This window comes from Micrasema longulum, unplaced genomic scaffold, assembly GCF_059751315.1.
Source record: "Micrasema longulum isolate JH-2025_06_02 unplaced genomic scaffold, ASM5975131v1 h1tg000086l, whole genome shotgun sequence".
Lineage (NCBI taxonomy): Eukaryota > Metazoa > Arthropoda > Insecta > Trichoptera > Brachycentridae > Micrasema > Micrasema longulum.
The window spans coordinates 902,668-929,556 of record NW_028277292.1 but is presented as its reverse complement, the minus strand read 5'-3'; the positions used below and the strand labels follow the sequence as shown (position 1 = coordinate 929,556).

Sequence of the window (26,889 nt, the reverse complement as noted above, 5' to 3'; positions counted from 1 at the left end):
TTATAAATTAAATGTTATGGGTGAATAATATTGTCATTTTATTTATTTATTAAAATTATTTATTTTATTTATTTATTCATACTAATACATACATAATACAAAAAAAATACAATAATAACGTATCCCAAACTCTATGAGGCCCAAGGCCCTGTATTGTATAATAGTAAAAAAATACAAACTAAATATTATTACATAAACATACATATATTTTAAAGGGCATCTGAACAACGCGTTTAATAGTATATAAATCTATGAAATATCTCGCAGCAGTCTCCCGCAATGGTCTCTTCCCTTAGACAAAATCCAGACTTGTACACTCCTCCTGAAAATGGCTTTCGTTTCAGAGAACTTAATATGTACATCCAGGACATTGAACACTCTTGGGGCCACAAAAGAGAAATTTCTCTGAGCAAACGTCGTACGCGTTTTTGAAATCAAATAATTCAAAATACAGGAATACCTCGTACGAGCATTCTGCTGGGATCTACTCTTGTAGCCGCATGATCAGAAATGTGTCAATGACTCTTTTAAAAATTTGTCTAATGCCCAGTACCTTCCTGAACTGGAACAATGTCTCAGATGGGAAAGTGGGGGGACAACGCAGCATCACCGTTAGAATATTTTTATGTATACCCCTACATCAAGATTCAAAGTGAACACCAACAAAGTATATAAATATACCACCAAAATAATTTACATGTATTTTAATATTTCGTATTAAATTCTTATGTCACAACAGCATCGTGGTAATGTTCACTTGTAGATTAGTCTTTGACTCGGATTTTCCAAATACAGTAGGTTTATTATGTATAAAATTTTTTATATATTATTAGGGTTTTACGACGTAAATCAACACAAAACATGTGTTCTATTAGGCTAGAGAGGCTCGGCGCGAAGCGAAATACGATCGCCCTATTTTTGCGTTTTCTGTAACTCTTATGACGTTTGGCATTATTCGTCGATTTGGATTCCAAAGAATTCTAATGCAAAGATCTCCAATGATTTTCTTTAATCTCTCGTATACTTTTACGATACTTTTGAGCCAGATTAGCATCCGCATACGACATTTTGTCAGAATGCACGTTTTTTTATAAATTTAGTTGATAACATGGGCCCCGATTACAATGAAAAGTTAACATTTTCTTCCATTTTATCTACAAAGTAAAATAAAGTTTTTTGTATGAAAAGTAGAATATGTAAGCATTTTTTTTTATAAACATGTTCAATTATAGGTTTCTGACAAAGATACTTGAAATGTTTATGCAAATATACTCATTTTCGTACACAAATATAAGTGTATCTTTATAGACAGTCGAAGATAACTTTATTAATTTCCCATTGCAACCGGGGCTCTGTTCAAAGTTACATATATCGCAAGGAGGTCCGGTGAAATATTTGAAAGCTCGCCGAGGGGCGCATAGCGTTACTATTCCACCTACCTTACTTCTCTCCATCGCATCGGTACATAGCGAGACGGTATTGTACTATCTCTAGCTGCTACCTCGGTATGTTCTACCAACTTGTCATTTCGACGTCATATGATCGAATTCAACAAATAAATGACGACGAAAATTTAGTCGGCGTTCCTTACTTAATTCAAATTTAAGATATTTCTCATCCAGATTTTAACTAGGCTTTTCTGACAAAAAGTGGCCATTCCAAAGTGATTGTAAACTCAAATCAATCCCATTTCAAGCAAAAACTACTCGCTTGAACATGATTTTTTTAATGACTTTTGACATTTATCAAGACTATGCTTAACGTTCGTCTGTATTTATTTATAAAGCCGGCTCTTTTAATATCTTGATACGTACACTAAAAAAAATAGTAAAACGGATGGAAAAAATATAATGAATGAAAAATTATTTTTTTGGTGGCATCAATTTTACGGCTAAATGTTATGATGTGTTAACAGGGTAGCATCTAGCCGTTTAGATTCTAAACTGACAATTTGGACAGAGTTTAATTCGATTCAAAATTTTCTTATTTCTCTCTCTATGTTAAATAGGCTTTTAAGAAAAAAACTGGGCACCTGAGAACGATTTAAAAATTTAATTAATTTTAATCGAAGCAAAACCTGCTCAGTGGAACAAAATTTTTGCCACATTTAATTAGTAAATATGTGTAAATCACATCTACCTATCTAGATATGTCGGTACATACCGATGTACCTACCTCTTCTTCGTAGTAGTATCTTCGTATTCGATTTTGAAAATTCGGAGACAACTATGACATCAATATGAAGGTATGTCGCTTTAGTGAGTAGATATGTGTACTGTGACGTGCGCGTCCCCTTGTTACATAATATGTACCTACCCAAAACTTGAAGGTGAAGCGGGTTGGTAGTGTATCTTCGTAATCACCCGGGAAAATTTATGACGTATGACGTCCTTAACTTTCCATGGTAATCGCGGCGTAGGTTCTTATCAATAAGACGATTTAAAAAATATTTTTTGATCAATTTTATGCTTGAAATATATTATTTGGATGAGTAATGAAAAATTAAAAATCTGTTTTTAACTCGTCGAAGAGCCGCATGCGGCACGCGAACCGCAGTTTACCATCACTTGGGATAGGGTAGTGTAATATTGGTCGCTTCGAAAATCACCCCAACACCTAATATTGGTATTCTCGTATATGACATAAATATATTGCAGCATGCAGGGTATTCTACAGAACAATGCGGATCTCAGTAACTTAAATTTAATAGAGCCGAAATTAACTCGAATAGCGGGTGTGATTTTAAATTTTGCACAGCGTCAATATTGTACTTAGTCTACGCATTTGTTTAATCATTACCATATTTTTTTATTAATCAAATTAGAAGTTTTTGTTTTGTTGATATTAATCTATTTTGAAAAAAAAAACAGATTTTCTCCAAAATACTCAAAACATTGTTATTTTTTATCATTTTTAAAAACTTAATAAATACATTTCTTTAGGAGTCCGCACTAAGGTAACTTCATCTTTGAAGAACTGTATAGTATGTATATAAGTATGTATAGTGTTGTTTTTTTTCTATTTTGTGCATTTTTTATTTTAGATTGAAATATAGATCCTCAGGGCGCAAGTTCAAATATATTTTATTTTGCAGTGACTGGAATCAATCTTCATTTGATATCGCCGATCGTGTGCTTGGTTTGCATATTTTATACAACTCTGGTAATTTTGTTATATTATATTCAACACTATTGTATTTTTTATCACATAATATGTAGTACATACTTTCATGGTGTTCGCATTACACGGATATTAAACGGTTCATTTTTCTGTTTTCAAATAAGTCAGTGGGCATGCGAAATACGCAACAAATACGCGTTGTGCGCACGTCACTTGACATACGCGCGCGTAGATTGTAAAATAAATTATTTCTTGGATATAAAAATGTACGTACATATACACAGCAGGACATCGATAGTCCTAACACCCGAAATTTATACCCTGTTCGGATGTACGAAGCATTCGGATTATATCGAAATAAAACAGTGTTTTTTGAAACTGAAAGTAAATATATTTTAATCGTATTTTTTTTTTTATTATTAAAGCATAATGATATTAACCACGCTTTTTCAAAGAATTCCAATATAAAGCTTTGACGAGTGTTATATTTAGCGACATTTAAAACGCTTTGTACCTTAATGTACGTAAAAGCATTTTTTCTGTTATTGATATATCAACTTCAGCCGCCCACTCAAGCAAGTATTCAAGGCATACACAGCTCGAATATATGAAATTTTTGCAATTGGTTTCAAAGCCTCTAATTATATTTCGTTTTTGCCACCTCGCTCATTTCTTTTTTATATGTTTTCGTGGGTAAACGGCTCCGGACAATCGATACCAGCATTGTTTGTCGAGAAATTGTTAATATTTACCTCTGAAAAGCCTCTGTTTTGAAAAATACTCCATAGTGAGTCATTTTCGGGATAAATTTTTTCCGTATCTTAGCCGGAAAAGCCGAGATTCGAATGACAAAGCCCACAGAGGGTTCGCCGTAGTAGGGGAGTTGTTAGAATTATCTGTGGTTCGGACTATCGAGGCCCTGCCGCATTCTTATTATAAGTTTAGCGTTTTGAAAAACGGCTTTACAGTATTTTATTAGATTTTTACATTGTATCTGTATGCACACACAAAATCTGAATGACAATTGGTAAAAAATGTTCTTAAATTTTATCTACGTAAAAGAGTTCACACATTTGGTGCACCATATTTTACGACAAAATATGTTTCGAGACAAAAGATAACCAGTTTTCTGATCCGTGTAATACAGTGTAATATATGTAACTTGTTCTTCTTCAATAGCACTACAGCTCATATTAAACCTTAGCCTCCATCAACTTTCGCTTCCAACTCCTTTTGTCATCCGCAGTAACCTTTAAAATAAATACTTCTAATAGTTAGATTGCATCTTTTTTTATGTCATCTTTCCGTCGCAGCCTCAGTCTGCCAACCTTTCTTCTGCCTCCTGGAAGCCCACCTAAAACCCTTTTTAGTACCCATGATAAACTATATAACTTGTTACTAATACATTTAGGTCATTCATTTTCCCACTATTCAGTCGAACGAATCAGCTTTTGTGTTTTATTTTTCTAAAAATGCTTCTATGAAAAAACTAATGGTTTGTGCACATTTTATTTTTTTATTTATATTTTAATCAAAATATGATTTATTATACAGTAAACAAGTAAAGTCAAGTTTCCCTAACTCCAAAATATAACAATTATGATTGGAACTTGAATAAGTTCTCGATGTTTCCCGGCAGATGGTATTAGCCTTTTTACATCAGGCAATATTACAATTAACTTTAAAAGGTCCATCGTTAGGCTAAAGGTCCATCGTTAGGCTTGAAATGACAGTAAGTGGTTTTCTGCTGATGTGTAAATAACATATTTTGAAATAGCGATAAACATGTCGAATTTCGTGCCTAAAAAAAGGTATTGGCGAGGAATTTTATTGTTTTACTTTTTTTACTTTAATCTCTAGCTGAAGCACGTAGAATTCTTGTGAAAATATACGGTGACCATGTTCTGTCAGAACATCACCGAAAATCAACTTACATCATTATCTCGGCTCTGCACCACGATTAGCTGGATGTGGTGAATTATAAGCTCCTCAAACCCTACGAAACTATCACGGGAGATCGCTATCGACTACAATTAATGCGTTTGAGACAAGCATTAAAGGAAAAACGGCCGCAATACGACACGACAAAGTAATTTTGCAGCATAAACAACGTTCGGCCACATGTTGCAAGGCCAGTCAAAACAAACTTGGAAACGCTCAAATGGTTAGTCCTGTTCCACCCGCCGTAATCTTTGGATATTGTTCCTTCCGATTATCACTTATTCCGATCGATGACTTATGACCTAGCCGAGGGGCGTTTGCATTCTTATAAAGATGCTTAAAAATGTCTACAATCGTAGATAACCTTAAAAAATGAGTCGTTTTTTCGGGATGTTATTCGTATGCTGACAAAAAGATGGGAAAAAATACATTCAATGACATGTTTTTTACGTTTAAAAAAAAATTGGACCAAAAAACAGCGAGAACTTATTCAAATCCCAATAATATTCGTATAATTGTTTTGTTAAAATACATTTACATGAATTTTTGCTTTGTTTTCTTGTCTTAACAAAATACATGACAAATCGTACAACAAAATACACTTAATTAGAAAGTATTGGCGCATTTTAAAAGTCACGTTACGAAAAATTATTTTGAATTTTGTTTTCAAGTAATATTTTTGTCGGGTGAAAAGTTTGCAATAATAATTGAGTTTTTAATTTGGTGACTCACGCCTGAAAGGGAAGACTTGGACTGTCGTCGAGTAATTACTGCTTCGGAAATTCATCCGTAACATTATAATTAAGACTTTTTTCTGTTTATTTATAAAAATGTGCCGGTATAACCACGAGGCATGAATAAATAAAAGTCTCGTAAATTTGATCAAGGTTACATAAGCTTACAGTTATAAAATTGCCTTAAAAAATAAAATATATTATTTTAAAACCTTAGGTCATTTATCCACGTTGTGGTAAAGTGGTTAATGAGTTTACCTACCATGCAAGAGGTCTCAGGTTCGATTCCTGATATGATTGACATAAATATGTTTTTAACATGTATCTAATGTTTTATCAAGATACGCTGCGATCGGTATACTATTTCAGTGCCCTGTGTGTCATTAGGTGCAGAAAGGGAAAGATGGCAATTATGTATATTAAAATAACTTATTTGCTCCTAACTAATTGTTTATCTCACAGAGAAAAAACGGAATTTTATTTATCTCAAAATAACGGATGAAATAATTTTAAAAATATGAGCGTTCAAACATAAGCGGAATTCAAAAGGTACTGTGTAATTTGAAAACATGGTAGAGGTAGTAGCATGGTCAAAAACATTTAGTTTTAATTCTAAAATTCATTTAATATACAGTGAATTGTGTATCATAGTTTTTAAACTTAATTCTAAGGGTACAAATCATAAATTGTTGAGTGCTCTAAAAGAGATTTTTCACGAAAACGGCGTTATACGTGTATATTAATTTGATAATAACAAATGGGATTTTTTCCTCTATGCTATAAATTAACAAATCTACTAAAAATAGACACAAATAGCCACTGACAATTGCGTTTCTTTTGAAGTTTTTTATCATTGTTTTTTTATTACTCATAGTACAATACTTTTTGATAATAAAAACATAGATGAGGAATATGGAAATCTAAAAATTTACAGAACTTATGAGATCTCATTGGCTGGTTTAAGTGATCTCTTTAAACAAGATGTAACTTTTTTAATTTCATGATCTTGATAAACTCACTAGTCTCTAAAACCAAGTACTTGTCTACAAATATTCAGATAAACTCAAAATATTGTAAATCTAAAATATTTTTAAACCCAAAATAAACCGATGGTAAAAATTTTTTTCTTTATTTGTGTATTTTATTATTAATTTATACTACTTTTGAATAATGTATTGTATACCATTATATTATTCCCCTTGTTTGTCTTTGCTACATAGTTTTATGCTCTTTTTGTTCAGTTTCTTGTACATGTGTTTCTTCATTTAACTACTGTTATTTTCTTAGGCTGTATATAAAATAAATAAAAAAATACTTGTTTTTGGATGTATAATTTGATCGAATTACAACATTTCAGGGCGGCCTTAAAGCTGTGGTTTGGACAGACACGTTACAAACCATTTTAATGTTCGGTGGCGTAATATTCGTTTTGGTGTATGGTACCATCAAAGTTGGAGGATTTGACACTGTCATTCAAAGAACTCAAGATGGAGATCGTTTTGAATTTTTCAAGTAAGTGAATCAGTCGAAAACTTTTTTGTGATTGTTACTTTTTTTCAGATAGAAAAAATTCAAAAAAATTGGTTGGTGTATGTTACAGAGAGCATAAAGTTATTTATCCGCTTCCTGATCTAGTGGTAAGCACGGTCGCCTACTATAGAGGAGGTTCTGCGATAGTTCTAGGTGAAAGTTTGTTGTTATTTATTTTAGAAATGAAATTGAAAATTATTAAAGATAAAAATACCGAGTTACACTTTGAAAAACGTCATATAGACAAAAAATCACTTCAATCACTTGTATAAATAAGAATTCACTGTCATTACTTATATTCTAGAAATATAAATAGTCTCGAAGATATCGTGGAGCGACGAAACCCGTGATTATTCCAAATTGGTTGATTTGTGTATTACTTATCTATTGTTTCTGTAATAAACCGTCAGCAAGGAAAACGAGAAAAACATGGTTAAATAATCCCGAAAAACATGACCAGCCTGTGAAAATTTATAGATATGAATTCGTCAAATGCCAGTTATGTTGTAAAATCATATTTATATTTTAGTCCATTTGACAAAAATATTGTATGCCTATAATTCCATCCCAAATTAAATACTTTTCGTTTCATTTTGTAACTCATCTTCACAAATTGATGGTAAAATTAATACTTGAAGCACTTTATTTGTGGTTTTCATAATAAATAATTAAACTACGTATTTATTTAAGTACACGATATTTCCAGAAAATTGCATCCTACAAATTTCATTTCATGGAAATTGAATATGCTTTTAATGTAATTTATTAAATGAGATACTCACTATTAACATTTGTCGTTCTTTGACAAAAAGTTTTCAAAGACTGCGTTTGTGCCAGGAAAGCTTCAAAATGGTACCTATCAAAGCGCATAAAATATTAAAAATGAAATGGAATTCTGTGTTGGTTGTAAAAGTTTGAAAGGTTGAAAACTTTGAGGATTCATTCTTCTATTGGTATTCACTAGTCGACAAGGTAAACAGAGATGCATTGTATGTTGTCTACGTGTATAAACCTCTGGTAAGCCTTTTATGGTACGGGACATAAGGAAAATATTCTAGGGCCTTATGCGAGAAAGAAAATCGAATATATTCGAGTGGTTATCTCGATTGCTTGTCTGTATTTAAAAAACTTTCGACGATTTTTGTTCGGCAAAAAGTCATAAATATGGTTTTTCTGGCATGTTAAAATATCAATTTTATTCCTATGGGTATTTTCTGTATTATTTAAACTTAATATTAAGAATTCAATAATTATCCAAAAGGCTATTGTACCTTCAAGGCAAGCGTTTCTACGTGTTAACGTCATTCAAAACATACAGTAAAGAAGGTTTTGAAAATGCATGCGATTGCAAAAATAATTCAAGTTAACTGTAAATATACTTTTATAAGTGTAAGTGAACTCAAATAATAATATACAAGTGTGGGCAAAACGCTTAAAAATGCACTAGCTGTGAGTAAAACTAAAACCTTACAAGCATGATAACTTCATACTTTATAACTTATCACATAATCAATATTATCAGTTTATTTTGATTTAAAAATTGTTATTGTTAAAAACAAAAAACATAAAAACTTAACTACCAACATATTAGTTATTACGTTATTTACTAAAGGTTCATATTTTTTATTGATTTCACCGTGACTGATCATCGTAGATATTTGTTTCTCGTAAACAATTAATTTAATTTACAAAATCTTGAAAAATATTTTATCTTAAAAAGACGAGCACTGAAGCGGAGTCAGGTCACTTGTGTTATCGTCGATACATTTAAGAAAAACTTTTTCCTGAAATCTCTCGAATATGTGTCATCATAATGTTTCGAGGCACTTGAAGATATAATCGACTGGTTTTTAATTTTAATTTTTATTTTTATTTTACACTTTATATGAATTTACAATTTATTTAAATATAAGGGCGGGCATATTTCCCTAAGGCAATTTCTTCCTACGTACCCAAACCGTTCAATTTGAGAAAATTATAAGTACATTTTCTATAGACTTTTGTCACATGCGCGATACAATAACGCTGTCACTTGTCGATTTAAAAAACTAATTAGCGCCGCATAGGGCTTTAGCTTTGTAAAAAGAGGCAAAGTTGTAGAACTCATGTTTTAAATAACCTTTCGTTACATAATAATTGTATGCGGAGGTTCTGTATGGGACCACTATGTCCGATAAATCTATCTCTATACGAACACCGATCCTTTGCTCGTCAGCCGGTCAGAAATATTTTAAGAAGTCAGGACTCTTTCATCGCAAGTTGGATGCAGTGAGTATGGCCGGTTTCGTCTTCTCTTTTTATTAAGGATGCACAACGTAATCAAAATTTATGAGTGAAATAATAAAAATGAAATAATAAATAATCAAGATTTACTAATGCTTTACAAATTAAAATTTATCATGCTTACTATAGATTAACATTTTATTGCAACCATTACGATGAGATATAATTTAAATTGGACCTAACTTATAAACTTCGCTTAAAGTTACGCCTAGACATAATGGTGAAATTAAGGGAATCCGCCGAAATAGATCTTTACAGGTCGCAGTGACGTCAGGAGCTTGAATAGCACTGACCCGCGCCTCTAAGAATAAGAATAATGGTTTAATTAAAATGGAAATATCATCATTTTTCAACCACTATGCCTAGACATAATTTTATGCTAAGTTTATAAGTAAGGTCCATTATGTGAGAAAATCTTACTTTAGTTGAAGACTAAACCTTACTACAAGGATAATTGTTATATAATCTTAAAGTATATGCATGTTTCTATAACTGGCGACAGTATGGCTCGCTTTTATTATTATATATATATATTTATTGACGATAAGGAAAACATAATGTCAATGAAAATTGAGTGTAAGAGAGATAGATGGAATGTAAAATTTGAAGGAAGTTTGCTATGAACACGACGACTCGGGCTGATAAAATACTTTCTAAGCAAATGGGGCGCACGAAATTCTCCATGAAGGGCCCATCGAAGTATGAATGTGTCGTGGGCTAAGGTCCACGACGAGGTTATTATAAAATCACAGGAATGCGTCTTGCTCGTGGTGATGTTAGCCTGTAAGGGCGATTAGCACCTGAACCTTGTATATAAGGGCGCAACTAAACGTTTTAGAACGTTCATAATTCACTAGTCGGAATGTAGGTAGTTGACTTTATTACTAAAGGATCGATGTTAGCTGAACGTTCAATGATCGATTATTATAGTTAAACCACAAGTCTACTTATTATTGCTTAAATATGTTCACATCGAATTGCTATAAAGTTTTTTGAATAAATTCGCCGCGTAAGTTTGTTTCCGGTAGTTTGATTAAAACAATCTCACTTGCTGGTTTTTAGAATAAATGAGTTGAACCCGGCAATGCTTTTCTATTGCTAGATTTGAGTACACACTCGCGTAGATATTAAATGAACACAATCAAAAGTTTTGTATCAAGTCAAAAGTTTTGTATCTGGTCTGAAGCACTCTATTATATGGAAGCGAATCGTGGACTATCGGGCAGGCAGAACGGGGGCGGCTGGAGGCGTGTTGGGGATTCATCGGTCGGAACATGTTGGAACACCGAGGTACTAAACACCCTAGATGCTTGCTCGATAAAGTTGCACAACAGTGAGTCCAATGGATAGGCTCTAACATAAGACACCCAGGCCTGCTTCTAACGATTGCGGAGGGCATGTGCGAAGGCACAAATTACAGAGGACGAGTCCGTTTAAAATACACGGACCAGATTATCTCCAACATGCGTTGTAGCGGGTACGCCGAGTTGAAGAGACAAGCACGAAGCAAACCAATCGCACAGATTGTGACCCACGAAGAAGAAGATATGTACATTAGGGAGTGTCATTTTTTTCAACTTTCAAATTTAGAAACGTAAAAGGTCTCAAAAGTTGCGTTTTAAAAAAAAATAAGAACATCATTTAACATTTCAAAAAAATATATGTCTTTGGCTCGCTAAAATGTTGCAAAATTTTTAAAATTGACAAAAATATACAATTTTTGATCAAAAATCCAGTAAAAATAAATAAATGTGAAGAAATTAAAAGGAATTTGAGGAAAGAATCCGATTGGATCCACAAAAAACTAATGTTGGGTTAAAACATTTAAATAAAATCTTTTTTATACACAAAAAAATAACATGCTCCAAATTTTTTTTTAGTAAATGCATTCTCGCCGAATGTAGTCCTGTAAGTCGATGAATAAAACATTTACGGTCGAAACTGGTTTTTTTACAGATAAGAAGGAAGATTTTAAGAGCTATGAAAATGCTCAGCACAAATCTCATACTGTTGAAAAAAAAACCGCAGGTAAATCGGTCCAGTACTACTATACAAATGTTTACAATTGGTTGCTGCACATCGATAGGGACGAGGTTGTCAATTTTTTTGAAGTTCGGGATTAGCAAAAATTTACAAATCTGCTTTCCTTCCATACTTTTATTTTTATTTGCTTTTTATATATATTGATAATTTTTATGTTTTCTTCATTATGTATTTTTGTATAATTTAATTTAGTACGTACTATTATTTGGAATATGATTTATTGCTCCTTTTTCTTAAATTTCTTACTATAGTATTGAGTGAGTTTCCAGCAAACATATCTCAATTATCATTTCAATTATGCTTTTATATATATATTCTTTTTCTGATGATTTAAATGGTACTCTTATTTAGTTTTTTTTTTTAATACTGCAATATTTTACTATTATATTGTTGATTTTAATGATACCACTATTTTGTATATTTGATTATGTGTGATTCTTAATTTGTATAATTTATATTTTAAAAATTATTTCTGATTATCTTTTTTGCATTGTATTCTTTGGAATTTTATGATTTATTACATTTACCTTTTTTTCTAGATTGTTATTCTATGTCATTATAATTTGATCGAATTAATTTAACTATGTATTTTTATTGTTATTTATTGTGGCTTCATACGGACATAGCCTAAAAAGCCTTAATAAGTACATAAATATTTAAACTAGTGTAATTTTGAATGAATAAAATAAATAAATATAATCCATCTAGGACACACATACGACATTGCCTTATATATATAGATATATATATGTAGATTCACTGCACAAGTTGTTTTCGATAGTTCAATTGAAGCAATCTCACTTGGTGTGACCAACTTATCACATCATAAACGAACTTGAGAAAATTTGAAATGTCAATTTAGTCACTATTACTAACCGTCTACAATTTTTAATATGGTACAGTTAGGGCACAAAAATATTCAGTGTAGGCATATTATTATACTTGCTTCTGGTAATAAAACTGTTGGACCGTGCATACAACGACAGTAGAACCTGATATTACTTCGCAATATCGCAAACGGTTTACGGAATAAACTATTATCGTTTAGCATATTCTTATACTTACTTCAGGTGAATGTTCTAGCCTATTCAATACAAAAGTAGAGGTGGATATACTTTCACAAGATCTTAGAAGAATGATGAAATGCGTTTGACCATTTTGTCGTTATTTTTTTAAATGGTTCTGGGTCCCTTTATTGGTTTTACGTTACGTTTCATATTTACTTGTTTTGCAATTTAATATCAAACAACCAAATCGCTGAAAACTTTGAAAAAAAGTATGATAAAATGATTTCTTCGCTTATGCTTTAATAAGTTAGTTCATAACATCTTAAGAATTATAAACTTTCAATAACATAACAATTTTTTATCAAAATTTCTACGATGGCGAAATATAAAGTTTAGGCAATTACTATCTTATTGATTAGCCTGCTTCAAGTAATCACAACCAGCCAATTACAAAATTGTCTCTATCTGTACGCCTATACTTTTATACCTACTCTCTTTTTAATAAATTTCTTTAACTCTGTTAAAATAACTGTCAATATTGATACACGAGCGTTAGATCCAGTGCTTTTTAAAGCTTTATTCTCTGGATCAGAAAACTAATACGATTTCGAAAATGTTGTGTCGTCAAGATACCAATGCAAATCGGATAAATTATTTATGCTAATGAAAAATTTTAGAACACCTTATGTCGATCCCATTTAAAAAAAAAAAATAAATACTATTTAAAAATTGAAAGTAGTCCGCGACACTTTATTTTTAAGACGAGGGGAGGGTATCGAGCAAGAATCCATCCATTTTTGTACTCAAGATTCTATTAATTTTTCATTCACAACAGCGCACACGTACGCCTAGTATTGTGCGCACAACGCGTGTTTATTGCGTATTTCTTATTGCGCATGCCCACTGATATATTTTGAAACAGAAAAAGAACCGTATGAAAGCATTTTTCTTTGAATGTCTTTATTTTATTTTACCTAAGTAAATGAAAAAGCCTCGTTTTTAAATATGAAAAATCAATACATAAAGAAAAGGTAAAGAAAAAATCAATAATAAAATAAATACAGAAACTGAACATGTTGGTGATAAAGCTTATTATAATCATACTTTACCAAAATAATTTAATACTTAAACATTCATATTTCTTTAATTCTTAGATTCATCATTTTTTATGAAGTAAAATATCTGATCTACAAGGATGAAATCCCTCAGAATTATTTGAAGTACAAGAAAACGAGATAATTTTTTTTCCTAAGGGTAACCTAATGCATAATTAGTTGTTTTATTGCAGCTTTGATATTAACCCCTTAATCAGACACACATTTTGGACAACAACGGTTGGTAATTACTTTGGATGGCTTGCCTCCTGTTCTGTAAACCAAGCAATGGTACAGAGATGCTTAGCAATGCCTTCTTTGAAAACTGCAAATATGTAAGTATTAAAGAAGAACGTTTCATACAAATGTATTAGTACGATAAGTAGCTAAGACAGAACGACGCACGACCAACGTTTCCGACTAACTTCCAAATTTCCTTCTCAAAATGTTCCTAAATACAATATTTAAAGAAGTACAAACCGGGGCGTATTAAACCCCTTTTTATGTTACCTCTAAGTTTTGATCTGCAACACTCAAAACCATAAAATATTATTAATAATTTCAGCCTCTAAAGATAATTGTGTTTTCTGGCTTTTAAATAATAACAAGAAATCATACAAATTTTGTAAAATAATAAAATATTTGCAAAGAAGTTGCAGCAGGTTTAATACGTCCCTTTATTTATAATTTATAATTTATAATTTTTACCAGTGACCGACATCGTCACACTGGTGGGAGACTAAAATAATTTCAATGTTATATCCAAGTGCATGCAGGGGTGGGGTTGTTAATCATAATTTTACATAATTATGGAAATAAAAGAGTTTGAGTTAAAATAATTTAAGAATAAAAAAATAAAAATTGTATGAATTAAAATTTTGTTGGAATGTATATACATTCAAAAATAACTTATATGATAAAAACATATGTAAAATATATAATTTTATGTAGTTTTGTACTATAAATATTTTCTACGATATTGTAAAATGTTTTTCTACTATAAATACGTACCTTCTAATAAAGCGAAATGACTCCTTCATTTAATAAATAAGATAAAATCTCATTTAACTGCTCACAAAAAAAAAGCTTTGGGGCTTATTGAATCAAATGGTTTACCCTTTTATTTAAATATTTTGTAGAATAATTATTAAACTGATTTACACTACAAAATTTAAAATCAAAAACGAAAAAACGACTTAAAAAGCTTGACTAATAGAACTATTTTTTTTAACCAGATTTATCAAACGTGGAGATAAAAAACCAAAACAATTTAACTTTTTACTCAAAAAAACAAATAATTCGCCCAAGCATTTTCTTTTAATATCACTAGGACTTGGACACTAAATAATACATAACATACTCGTGCCTCTTTTCCTGCTCTCTAACGCATGTTTAAACTTTTTCATACTGTGACGGATTTAAGAGATAAAGGTTGTGCAACATGCCCCGGTATTGAAAACGCCTCGATCTACCCTATATACACATTTTTTAATATGCGTTTTAAAAAATATGTTCATTCTCCCCGGATTGGATCTGAAGCTCAAGACTGATCACCTTGTATTCGTGAATTAAATTATCAAGATACGCTGCAAGCCAGTTACCAATGCAGCGCCCTATGCACCACTGATAGGAAAATTATGTTGATGGTGATCAGCTTTTTATGTATGTTTAAAAAATGTTTTTTTAGAACGATCGGCATTCTCGCTGTGGGCATAGCCTCGATAGTCTCAATGTGCTGTTACACTGGCCTCGTCATCTACGCCACCTTCCACGACTGTGATCCCCTACAAAATGGAGCCATTAGCAAGAGCGATCAACTATTACCTTACTTCGTGATGGAGATAGCTGGCACCATACCTGGTCTTCCAGGGATCTTTGTAAGCGGTGTGTTCAGCGCTGCTTTGAGGTATAACATTTTCAGTAATAAACGCATGATAAATATATGCATAATAATATTTAGTTATTTACGGTTCCATGAACCTTTTACATAATTACAATTAAACCAGTTTATAAAAATACAACAAAAAAAGCATAATATTAAAGAAAGAACAAAAACATCGAAAAAAGTATGGTAATGGTAAACAGTATTTTTATATTAAAAAAAAAAATATTACATCTGTAACAAATATAAATATTAACATATATAAAAGAAAGGTAAATAAAAGTAAATGGCAGTTTTTAAAAAAGAGGAAGAGAAGAAAAAAAAACAAAGTGCTTTAAAAGGAGAGTCGTAAAGTTTACTTCGTGGTTTTTACAAATATTAATATTAATATTAAACAATAATAAATTTCAAAAATAATTACACACACAAGAGTAAAGAGTTAAAAAAAAAGTGAAGAACCAATCATTATTTCATTTTTCAATAGTTTATTATTTTTTAAAACACAGGACTTGATCATCAGCGGCTCGGTATAAAATAAATCTAAATTATCACTGTATTGATTTGCAAGGCGCTGCATGCGAATAATCGGTGAATTCAATGAATAATTAGTACCGTGATGATGACTGTAAAACAAAAAATTATGTCTTGTTGGTCTATGTGGAATACGAAAATTTATTAAAGTTAACAGTTTGGGGCAATATAATTTATTATTTAATAATTTATAAATAAACAAGTGGTCATTTATTGTCCTCCTGCTAGAAGGTAAATTTAATTTAGTCATCAGGGATTGAAAATTTATTTCTGACAGATAGACCTAATTTAAATTGAATATATCTTTAAAATTTTCTCTGTACTCGTTCGAGATCATATGAGTTGCAGTAATAAACAGGACTCCAAACTGCAGATGCATACTCTAGCTGTGATCTTTCAATAGAACAAAATAAAATAACGATTGTTTCAATATTTTGAAAATGCTGAGTGTTAGTAAATTTATGATAAAGTTTTTTAATCCGGTCCGCCTCGAATTTAATGATTCATAACACATATGTGTATAGGTTGTATGCCATGCCTTTGGGTTTTAAATTACTTTTTTTTTACATACCTATGCTTTTTCCTGTTAAAACAAAATTTCTTAACTTATCATATACGGGCTGTAATTTTTATTTTCCATTGCATAGTATATATGGCAAAAATGAACGGCAACGTTAGACGAGGACGACCAAGGAAGACGTGGCATGATCAGATAAACCAAAATCTTAAGTCTGGTCATGTCAAAAGCAGACAGAACCGAAGGGCATGTATGACAAGATGTATGAATGTGGAAGAGGCTAGGATTGTATGCCAGGATAGACGTGTGTGGCGGTCCATTCTCTCTGCCTACCCCTACGGGGAAATGGCGTGATGGTAGTAGTAGTAGTAGTGTCTCAACTTAACACACGGGGCTTTTAGTTTTAAAATTAGGGATACGTACATTACTCTTCAATCAATTGAATATTTATTTATTTGATGCATTTAGAATTTTTTGCATTGGCAGGCTTAGTGCTCAATGTCATTTTTACCAATCAACCAATGCAGTAAACGGTGTTATTTTTATAATTTTCATTTTCATTTTAAATATTTGTATCTTTATGAATGAATTAATGTCGATACTAATTCTTCAAACCAACTCTCAACCACAAACAAATATCTATCCATATATACCCGTCCCACTTCCCATTTTAACAGCGCAGCTCCACACAACAGTAATCACGCGAGTTAGTTCCTGTCAAAATCACATAAAATTCAAAACACAAACATCATATAAGTAAAACGATGAGTTCCTGGCAAAATTACATTAAATTCATCATCATCAATCCGTGTCCGCTCCATAGTTGGAGCATATGGTGTCTACAAAGAGCCTCCATGCATCTTTATTAGCTATCAGCTCCTGCGCGTTCTCCCTAGTCAGGTTCTCGTCCAGAAGTTCTGACATAAACTGCCGATGAACCTGAGGCCTTGAAAAGTAAGCAAGCGTGGTTAAGGCTCTCAGGAGGCATCCGCAGTATACGGCACAGCCAACCGTAGTGAAGTTCTACGATTTGCATCTGTAGAGGAGAACAAGTGTTATGCAGGCGTTATATAGGCGGCATTTGTTTTTTACTGAGTAAATATCCGATCTTCAGACAGCCTTCATACTGTTGAATGTGGCGCCTGCTACTCCTAAACGCACTCGCAGTTCTTTTTTTATGCTGCCATTTTCTGTAACATATATTCCCATGTATTTTAAACTCTCGAACCTTTCGATTAATTGGGTGTGACAGAGTCGGATGATTTTAAGCATTAAGGCACAAAGTGTTACACGGTACATGAGTTTTTGTAATATTTATTTATAAGCCCATGCATGCGAAGTACCTATTTAGCTTATCTACAAGGACCTGAAGACCCCCAGCTGAATGGTCAATTATAACCGCATCATCGGCAAACTCTAAACGCAGTGTTTGGAATAGGGAGATGGATATTCCTCGATCTAGTGAAATTGGCTTCTTTATGTTAAAGCCCATAAGGATTATAAAAAATACGATGCAAGGACGCAACCTTGGTGAACTCCGGTGGTGACCTCAAACCAATCTGTGACAATATCGTTGATTCTGATTCGGCATTCGCTACTTGAGTGAGGAGCTTTAATAAGTTCGATTAGTTTTATAGGCATCCTATAATTTTCCAGAGTGTATGCGGACTATCAAACGCATTTTCGTAATTAAAATTAATTAAACAAATACACTAAATTCAGTACACAAATAACATCATTCAAGAAAAGACCAATTATCAATACCCGTGCTTTGCCAGCGTCCATCTAGACCGCAAGCTTCAGACGCAAGCTGTGCCAGCGTTCAACGACCGCCAGCTTCACCAGAAGGTTCCAGCACCACGTCACACCTCAACACAATAATAGGTTCCCAACAATACAGTCCACTCGCTAACTTTCATCTTCCGGATCGCGGTGTTTTTGCGAACACTGGTCTAAAATGGAAAGAGGGAATGAAGAGAAAGGAAAAGAAAAGAGATTTAGGAAGAGATAAAGATTTTTTCAGGCATGATTTAAAAACAGATCTACTGTAAAAACATAATTGATAGTGAATGGGAGATAATTCGACAGTCGAACCGCATGTACACTATATGAGTTATGTACACAGAAGAAAGAATTGTAGATGGGAATTAAGACATTGTAATTTACCGCATTATTTATAAATAAATGAAGCACGTATGCCACTTCAACCCTTTGGTCTATTTCAAACGAATCTTACAAATCCACGAGGTACAGTAAAATTACATAGGGTGGATTGATTTTAATTTTAATCTATTTAGTGGCTGCTCTCTCGATTAAATCCTGCAAATGGAAATAGAGTGGAGATTATTAGATTGGATTCGGCCTCGTGTATGCGTTTGCCTTCCATTAAATTATGCCACCCTATAAAATTTTACCGTGCCTTTTGAAATTGTGTCCATTAGTGGGCTTATTAAGCGCCATATCTCACCAGTAATAGATTTATAGAAATACATAATATATCTACCTTTGATTAGGATCGTTTGTATTTTTTAGAGATCTCTTTTAGTATCTCAAATGCTTTGATACAACTTAGCCATGTTTTCATTAATTTAGGAAAATAACTTTAAACAATACATAAAATACACACAGAATAGAAAAATAACTGTAACATAAACTGTAAAAAAATTCCTTAGTAATCCATAGAAATGATTACTACAAATTACTGTAAAAAGAAAACTTAGTTTTTAGTGTTGCTAACATTTATTTTAAAAATATATGTATATATTTATATAAATATAACATTTATAAACACGATATTATTTTGCGGAAGATATACTCCCATCAACGAGTGTTACCAAACTAAAATTATAAATAATACAGAAAAATATTACAATAAATAATTGTGAGCAAAAACCAACCCGAAACACTTAAAACAAAATTTATCATTAAGTTTTATAAGATGATGCATAGGGCAAATTAAATCAATTGCAATGTATCTCGATCGTATGTTAATAATAAGGGTGAGGTAATCAGTTTTTCGATGTAGGTGCTAGTTCACGATGGTCGGCTGAAAGCTAATGCACACATGCTTGTAGAACGTGAACGAAGTGACCTTTAGAAGCATACCAGGAGACATGTGGAAGTAATATTTCCGTATGCGTAAATTTGAAGGCGTTGGAGACTTATTTTAATGCTATGTCAATGTAAATTAAATAGCGTGTCGTTATCGAATTTTTAACAGCTAAAAAAGTTACTCCTACTGAGATTTGTCGTCTTTTTTAGGCTGTTTATAGTAACAATGCTGTTAATAGGTCTACTGTAAATCAAAATTTCAAGATTCCGAGCCTGGAAAAGCTATGATTGTTGATAAAGCATGCAGCGGACGTCCAATTACTGCCACAGACGATAAACATCGCAAACATTTAGACGATTTGATTCGAAGTGACCAGCGAATCAGTCAAAGTCGTATATTGCAAACCATATTGTAATATTTTAGAAACGTGTCGGCTTCATTATTGAACAATTAAGATTCCATAAAATTTGTTTATGGGAACTATGCTATCTCACAAACAAGAACAAACAACGTCAATTGGAATGCTGGGAGCAACTTTTGCAGCGCTACCATGACACACCCTCCTTACTCCCCCGATCTTGCGCCTTGCGATTTAAATTTTTTTCCTCTGCTTAAAAAAGGCCTTAAATGTAATTATTACTTCTCGAACGATGATGTGAAGCCAATTATCAATTCCTGAATTCTAGAAAAGTCGGAAGAATTTTTCATTAACAAAATGAAAAAACTTGTTGAACATTGACAGAAATGATGGTTGCGCTGTCATGTTACCGACTGAGTGGGTACCATGTCCAAAAAAATGTTCCAACAATTTATTTTATAGAGTGGCAACCTGCGTAGAGTTGATAAAATAGGTCACCACTTGAACGCCTCTCTTATCACAATGTTGTTGCCAAATAAACACGTTTGCTTCAGGAACGCTGGCTTGAACCAAACAGAAATAAAAATGTCATCATAAATTGGAAGGATGGGAGCCTAATCGTGAGTCAAAACCCCACCCCATCTTTAACTTGACCAATGTAGAACTGAACAAGCCACTAATCTAATTCAATTTTGACACCGGACTATCTTTAATAACCTAAAAAATTATGTCATGTTCGTACTTTTAATAAGGTTCGAATGTATTTTTCAATTGCATCTTGCAAATAAGATGGAATATTGAAGCTTTCGGATGATGAATCCACTACATATTTATATCATACCGGGGGTTATCCCGTCAAAAACCCATACATTACTTTTGTTGAAGTACAAAACTATGGGTAAGTGGATTTTAAAAACTACCCACTTTAAGAGAAACCTTCGGAAGTTAAAATAATCAATGAAAAAAAAAACATGAAGAAGATGACCATTGATATGAAATTTCACCATGGATATCCTCAAGAATACGATTGAAATTCTGAGAAAAATGTAGTTTTATTAAATTCACCTAGTAAGGTAGCTTTGTAGTTTTTTAGTCGCTAAAACTGATCGTTTATCATAAATTTAAAAATATAGCCTCATATTGTATTTATCTCTTAATATTTTCTGCATTTTATCTAGCAATAAACTTTGTTATATACCATACAAGCTGAATCCGGCAATGCTTTGCTATTGCTAGATTTGAGCTCATGCTCGTATATAGATTAAATGAACAAAATCGAATTCTGTCGAAATACACAAGATGCACAAATTTCGAGATCCGTGCACGTAAATTGGTCCGGTAGTTATTGAGTCCATCGAGGACAACCATTCAAATATTGCCTTTTATATATATAGATGGACATCTTTCATTTAATATTCGTGATGTAATTGATGTCAATTGAAAGATATTTTTTATGGCGTACCTTGTGAAAGACTGAAGTAGTTGGTGAGAACACTTTGTAACGAGGATCATGGAGAATCTTCTTAGCGACTTTTCTTAAATTCTCCATGATCCCGGTCCAAAACGTGACAGCGCGTTGCGCGAGATGTTGATGGGATTGAGTGGTTTGTGGCTGAATGAACCGTCCGTTAATAAAGGTCCTCCCGTTCTAGATCCCATCCTGTGATTTTTCTATTTTCAATCCCCAAACCATAGAATTAAGAATAGTCCAGAAACCGCATACTCACATCAAACAGAAGGCGACTCAACTACTCATAAATGAGTAGGTTTACGTTTTGACCCATTGGTTTCTTTATAGACGTCGCTCAGTACGCAACTCCTGATTTAAATTCAACTATGCCGTGTTGTGTCCTTTTAAAGTTTAGAAATACTGCAAGGATCTTAAAGAAACAGGATGCAATCACATTCTACCTGTAATTTGCAAATGAATGTGTATATAACAAATGCATTACGTAAATATTGAATTATTTTTCCATCTGTCAGATTGTCGAAGAAACAAAATGGAAATTTCGTTAGTGTTGCCAGGGTAATAAATTTTTTTACCATACTTTGCTCATGTAATCAAATAATTAATGAAAATTAGACCTCAGATTAAACAACGCCGTGGGGGACATTTGAACGACAATATCTTAAAACCAACAAATATTATTTAACATGATATTAAAATATTCATTTTATGTAAAATAAAATTTGTTTTATATTTTAAGTTCTAAGTTCATTAATTCAATTACTCTTATTAAATGACCCTTTACTTATCTACTCTGTTGTGTCAATCAATGTTTCCGCGTGCACATTAAAATTTTAGAGAAATTAACAGATTACTTTTTTTTACCTTACATTTGTGTTATGATTTTTTTTTTCTCATCGAGCAACATTACCCGGTGACTTAACGTATGCGCGCGGCGAAAGTGTGTCTAAGTGGGGGGATTATTGGACACAGTCCGATGTATTCAAATATGATTCTACGCTCCTTCTGGACTATTCATCATTCTCTGCCCCAAACGTTTATTTATCAATATATATATGGCCGTGGGTTGCTTTGGAAATCATGATCCATATTCGTGGCAATGAACAATAACATTTTGTTTTGTCACTTCAATCTTATTTATTTATTTATGCTTTACTAAGTAAGTTCATAATATCTGAAGAACTAATATAATAACATAACATAACTTATGCCTGCATTCCTGTAACAAACCGCTCGCTATAAATATGTGAATTGTTTCACAATCATCAAGATATATTCTTCCGCGCACATAATTTAACTGCTCGAACCAAAGAGACGTTTGTGAAAGTTCTACGTTCTGTGTTCGCCGACAACCCGAATCGTTTCCCGGAAGGAGACCAATATACTCGTATGTACCTTTACGACTATATTATATTAATGTATAAACAATATATTTTTCTTATTCAGAAATCAGATTTCAGCTCGTGTATTTTTGATACCAATTCAGTTGTAACTCCCTAAATAATAACCTTATTAAACAACCCTAAGAAATAAACAACAAATAACAAACCAATGTTACGGTTTTCAGATGAAATTTATTTTCCTCTCAGTTAAGATGAAACGAAAATACGAAGGGATGGGAAATTAGGGAGAGAAGAAGAATGAGAAAGGTAAAAAAGAAGTAAGATGAAGTAAAAAATAATATAATAAGACAAGATAAACCCTTAGTAACAGGTTCAGCTCATAAAATATCTCAGAAGCAATATTTTTTTATTTATTTATTACAAAGATATATTTATTTATAAGTTTACTAGCTTTTACCAGCGGCTTCGCTCACGTGGTAAAGCGGAAAAATATTTAGGTAATTAATTAGTTATGCTGCTAATCAATAAGAGTTTTTATTTACCAATACGAATTTTCCCAGTGAAATTATATATTATATCGCGATTAAAAGTACCTTGGTCTTCCAACCGCTATGAAAGAAATACGATGATCCGTTAGTGTATGGTGACGTAGCATCGTTATTCTGTTCACAAATTCAAAATCCTGCTATAAAACTAAAACAAACATCAAACCAAACTAATCATAAATAAATTAATTTTTCAAATTTAAACAATTAATTTCGAATTAATTATTTTTGACATCCCACCTGATTGCCTACTTATTTTCAAATAATGTTACTCATTGTAGATACAATTTTTTTTTTCGTTATGATTTTTTCGAATTCGGGATGAAAAATAAATATCCTATTTACTTTTCAGCTATCGCCATGCAAGAAAATGTGTCAATCGGTCGCTCCGCTGAGACGTGAAAGAAACACAAACAAACAAAGAATCACACTTTCGCATTAATAATATTAGTATGAATATTACATTAAATGGTCATTGTTCTCAAACTCCATGATACAAAAAGCCTAGTGTTTAGTTAGGATACAATATAAAGAAAAGTGGACGCATATGAGGTGTGTTTAGAAAATAACCGGAATTTTTTAATTTCGCGGGTTCAGAGAGTCCGATTGTCATTTTTTTATTATGTTGATATACATGCCCTTGAACTATGCTAGAATATTCAGCTGTATTCATTGTTTACTTCGTCAGTGGCAGCCGCTAAGGTAAGACGTGTTCGGCGTGCTCGGCGATTTTCGTCTTAGAGATCCAAAATGCCTCCACTGGGATGATTGAGCCTTAGTTTTGACTTTTTTTTAAGTAGCATCAAATATTATTTAACATGATATAAAAATATTAGTTTTATGTAAAATAAAATTTGTTTTATATTTTAAGTTCAAAGTTCATTAATTCAATTACCTACTCTTATTCAATGGCCCTTTACTTATCTACTCTATTATGTCAATCAATGAGTAATTTGATTGCTTTTTTTTAACCTTACATTTGTGTTGTGATTATATTTTTTCCAATCTGCAACATTACGCGGCGACATCACGAATGCGCTCGGCGAAAGTGGGGCACAGTGGGGGGATTTTCGAACACAACCTAATATATTTTAATATAACTCTACGCTCCTTCTGGACTATTCTCAACTCTATGCGAAGACCTTTTTTCGGAAAAAAACATATTTTCTGATTCTTTGATTATCCTAATAACGTCCGGTCCCAATCGATTCAGAAAACTGGAGTTCTACTGCATCATAATATATTTATGTTCTACATGTTTTTGGTAATATATTTCTTTGGATTATGTGTAGTCAACCCAACTAGATACAATCCCTTTTATAGTCGATATTTTTAAAACTATACATCAGTTTGTATAAATTTATATTACATAAATATCTGGGCGTAAAGTATCAAAATACCACTCATGTCGTCGTCTCTCGGAAACATTCAAGAGGGCGATATTTATTTATGGTATTCGTTATTGAAGTGAAAACTTCTTGGGCGTACCGCGTTCCTGTGAATGGGTCTGATCCGTTACGAAGACTGAACACGAGTCAATAGTCGTTGGCGAGTGTCTACATTGGTCATAGGAGAGAACGACATTTTACAATTCATTTCTCTAGGACGAATCTCTCGGCAGTGCGAGTCCAACATGGCCAGTTGACATTTTAGAACTGTATCAATTTCTAGCTATTATTTTCACAATTTCCGTTTCACTGTCTTCTTGTTTGTTGCCGATTTTTAAAAGAAATTTTCAACTCAGCTATTCCTATGTTTTTATTTGCAAATTATTTTTCTTTTTGTTTCTTATTTTTAAAACGATTGTCAGTACAATGTTTTCACAAGACTAGAAGTCGAAAAAATGGACATTGTAAAATTTATTCTTAAACATTAAGGTAACTTAGGAACAGTTATGTATGTTTTACTTTATTATTGTGCAAGAAGGGGGGAAGTTTTCACAAACATGTTCTAAATATCAGTTCTGATAAAACACAATGCACACTAAAACAATAATACCTTTTTCAAATTGACGTAGAATTTTGAGGAAAAAGGCAGACTCATTTTGAAAACGCAAGAACATATTTTTATGTATTATAAAATTTCTGATGACTTTATCGGGTTTTTTGATATTTTGTTACGGTTCTGAAATATTTTTGGTCATTGTTATAATTAAGTCACAATATTTGGCACGCGGCAAGCTATTCCAGTGTTTTTCTTAAAATTCCCGATTTTTCTTTTGCGTAATTATAAAATTTAACGGCCATTGACAAAGAGTATTTATTTTATTTAGGAATATAAATATTTGTTATCTTTTACAGTGGGAATGCCACACTCTGTTTGGCCCAATTTAGGTGTTCCGACCCTTAAGTATTTTGGGCTAAAAAATAAATGTTTCGATAAAATTTATATTTCTCCTGCTGTTAAGTAAATAACAGCATTTATCGATACTATTCCTGGCCGATTACCTTTCGTTTCCATCCTTCCTTTGACCCATCCTTATGGTACCTACCTAACATCAAGATAGAAGATATTCAAAATTAGAAGATTCGGATTTAGAACAAAAACAAAACAACATTTTTGACTTGACATATAATCGGATAAATAGTGGTTGGAATCGTCGCGCGTCGTGGAAAACATTGTCTCATTTTATAGTTCATTTTGTGATCCAGTGCCAGAAATTGAAGAACATTTAGATCATATTAAAGGTAGGTATTCATCCATGTACCTATTCCTTTCTCAAATATTTCCCAATAACAAAATTGAATGAAATTCGATTTTCATTTACAGACCGCCTTTTCGTTAACACCTGCAGCTACACAACTTCATAGCGCATGGGCGGTTGAAAATCTAGACCCTTTTAACAGTTGATGTTTAAGTTCGAAATAATTTAAAAGTAAATTGAATTTACACTGTAATATTTCATTGTTCCCGGACTGGCGTAAGAAGCGCAAGGCCGATCATTTAACTTAATGTAACAGCTAATAAATAACGCTACATTTGAAATACCAATGTAGTGCCCTATGCACTACAGGGTGCGGGTAGAGACATGATGATGATGATGGAATTTCATCTACATAATAATGGAAGCTAATATTACCAAACGTCTAGCAACTACAAAGCGCATTGACTAATGGAATTCTAGCAACTTATTTTAGTTTGAGAAGTGAACATGACGCAACGGCACAGTAAAGTAAACGATTTTATTTTATTTATTTATTTTTGCACCACAACAGGCCAGGAGGCCCAATTGCAGTGGTGAATCACATCACGATAAAATACGAAACAAAATAATTTGACGTTAAATAAATATAAAATTTACAGATTTCCAATGAGAGTTTTACATATTAGACATGTATATTGGGAGCAACTTTTTAAAAGTTTAAAACAAAATCTAAAAGTTATATCCTCTGCTTAATGTAGAACATCTCAAAAGGGTCTTATAGTGTCTCTCTGTATTTT

At 32.4% G+C, this 26,889-nt stretch overlaps 1 protein-coding gene across 1 annotated transcript in view; it reads left to right on the top strand.

Annotated features, from left to right (window-relative positions):
• Positions 1 to 26,889, top strand: part of LOC148284830 (sodium-coupled monocarboxylate transporter 2-like) — a 190,440-nt gene that overhangs the window by 99,288 nt on the left and 64,263 nt on the right. Inside the window, exons 4-7 of the mRNA XM_088234287.1 lie at positions 3,095 to 3,162; positions 7,153 to 7,307; positions 13,947 to 14,087; positions 15,440 to 15,658. Coding sequence (XP_088090413.1) covers positions 3,095 to 3,162; positions 7,153 to 7,307; positions 13,947 to 14,087; positions 15,440 to 15,658 — 583 coding nt within the window. The remainder of the gene's footprint in view (positions 1 to 3,094; positions 3,163 to 7,152; positions 7,308 to 13,946; positions 14,088 to 15,439; positions 15,659 to 26,889) is intronic.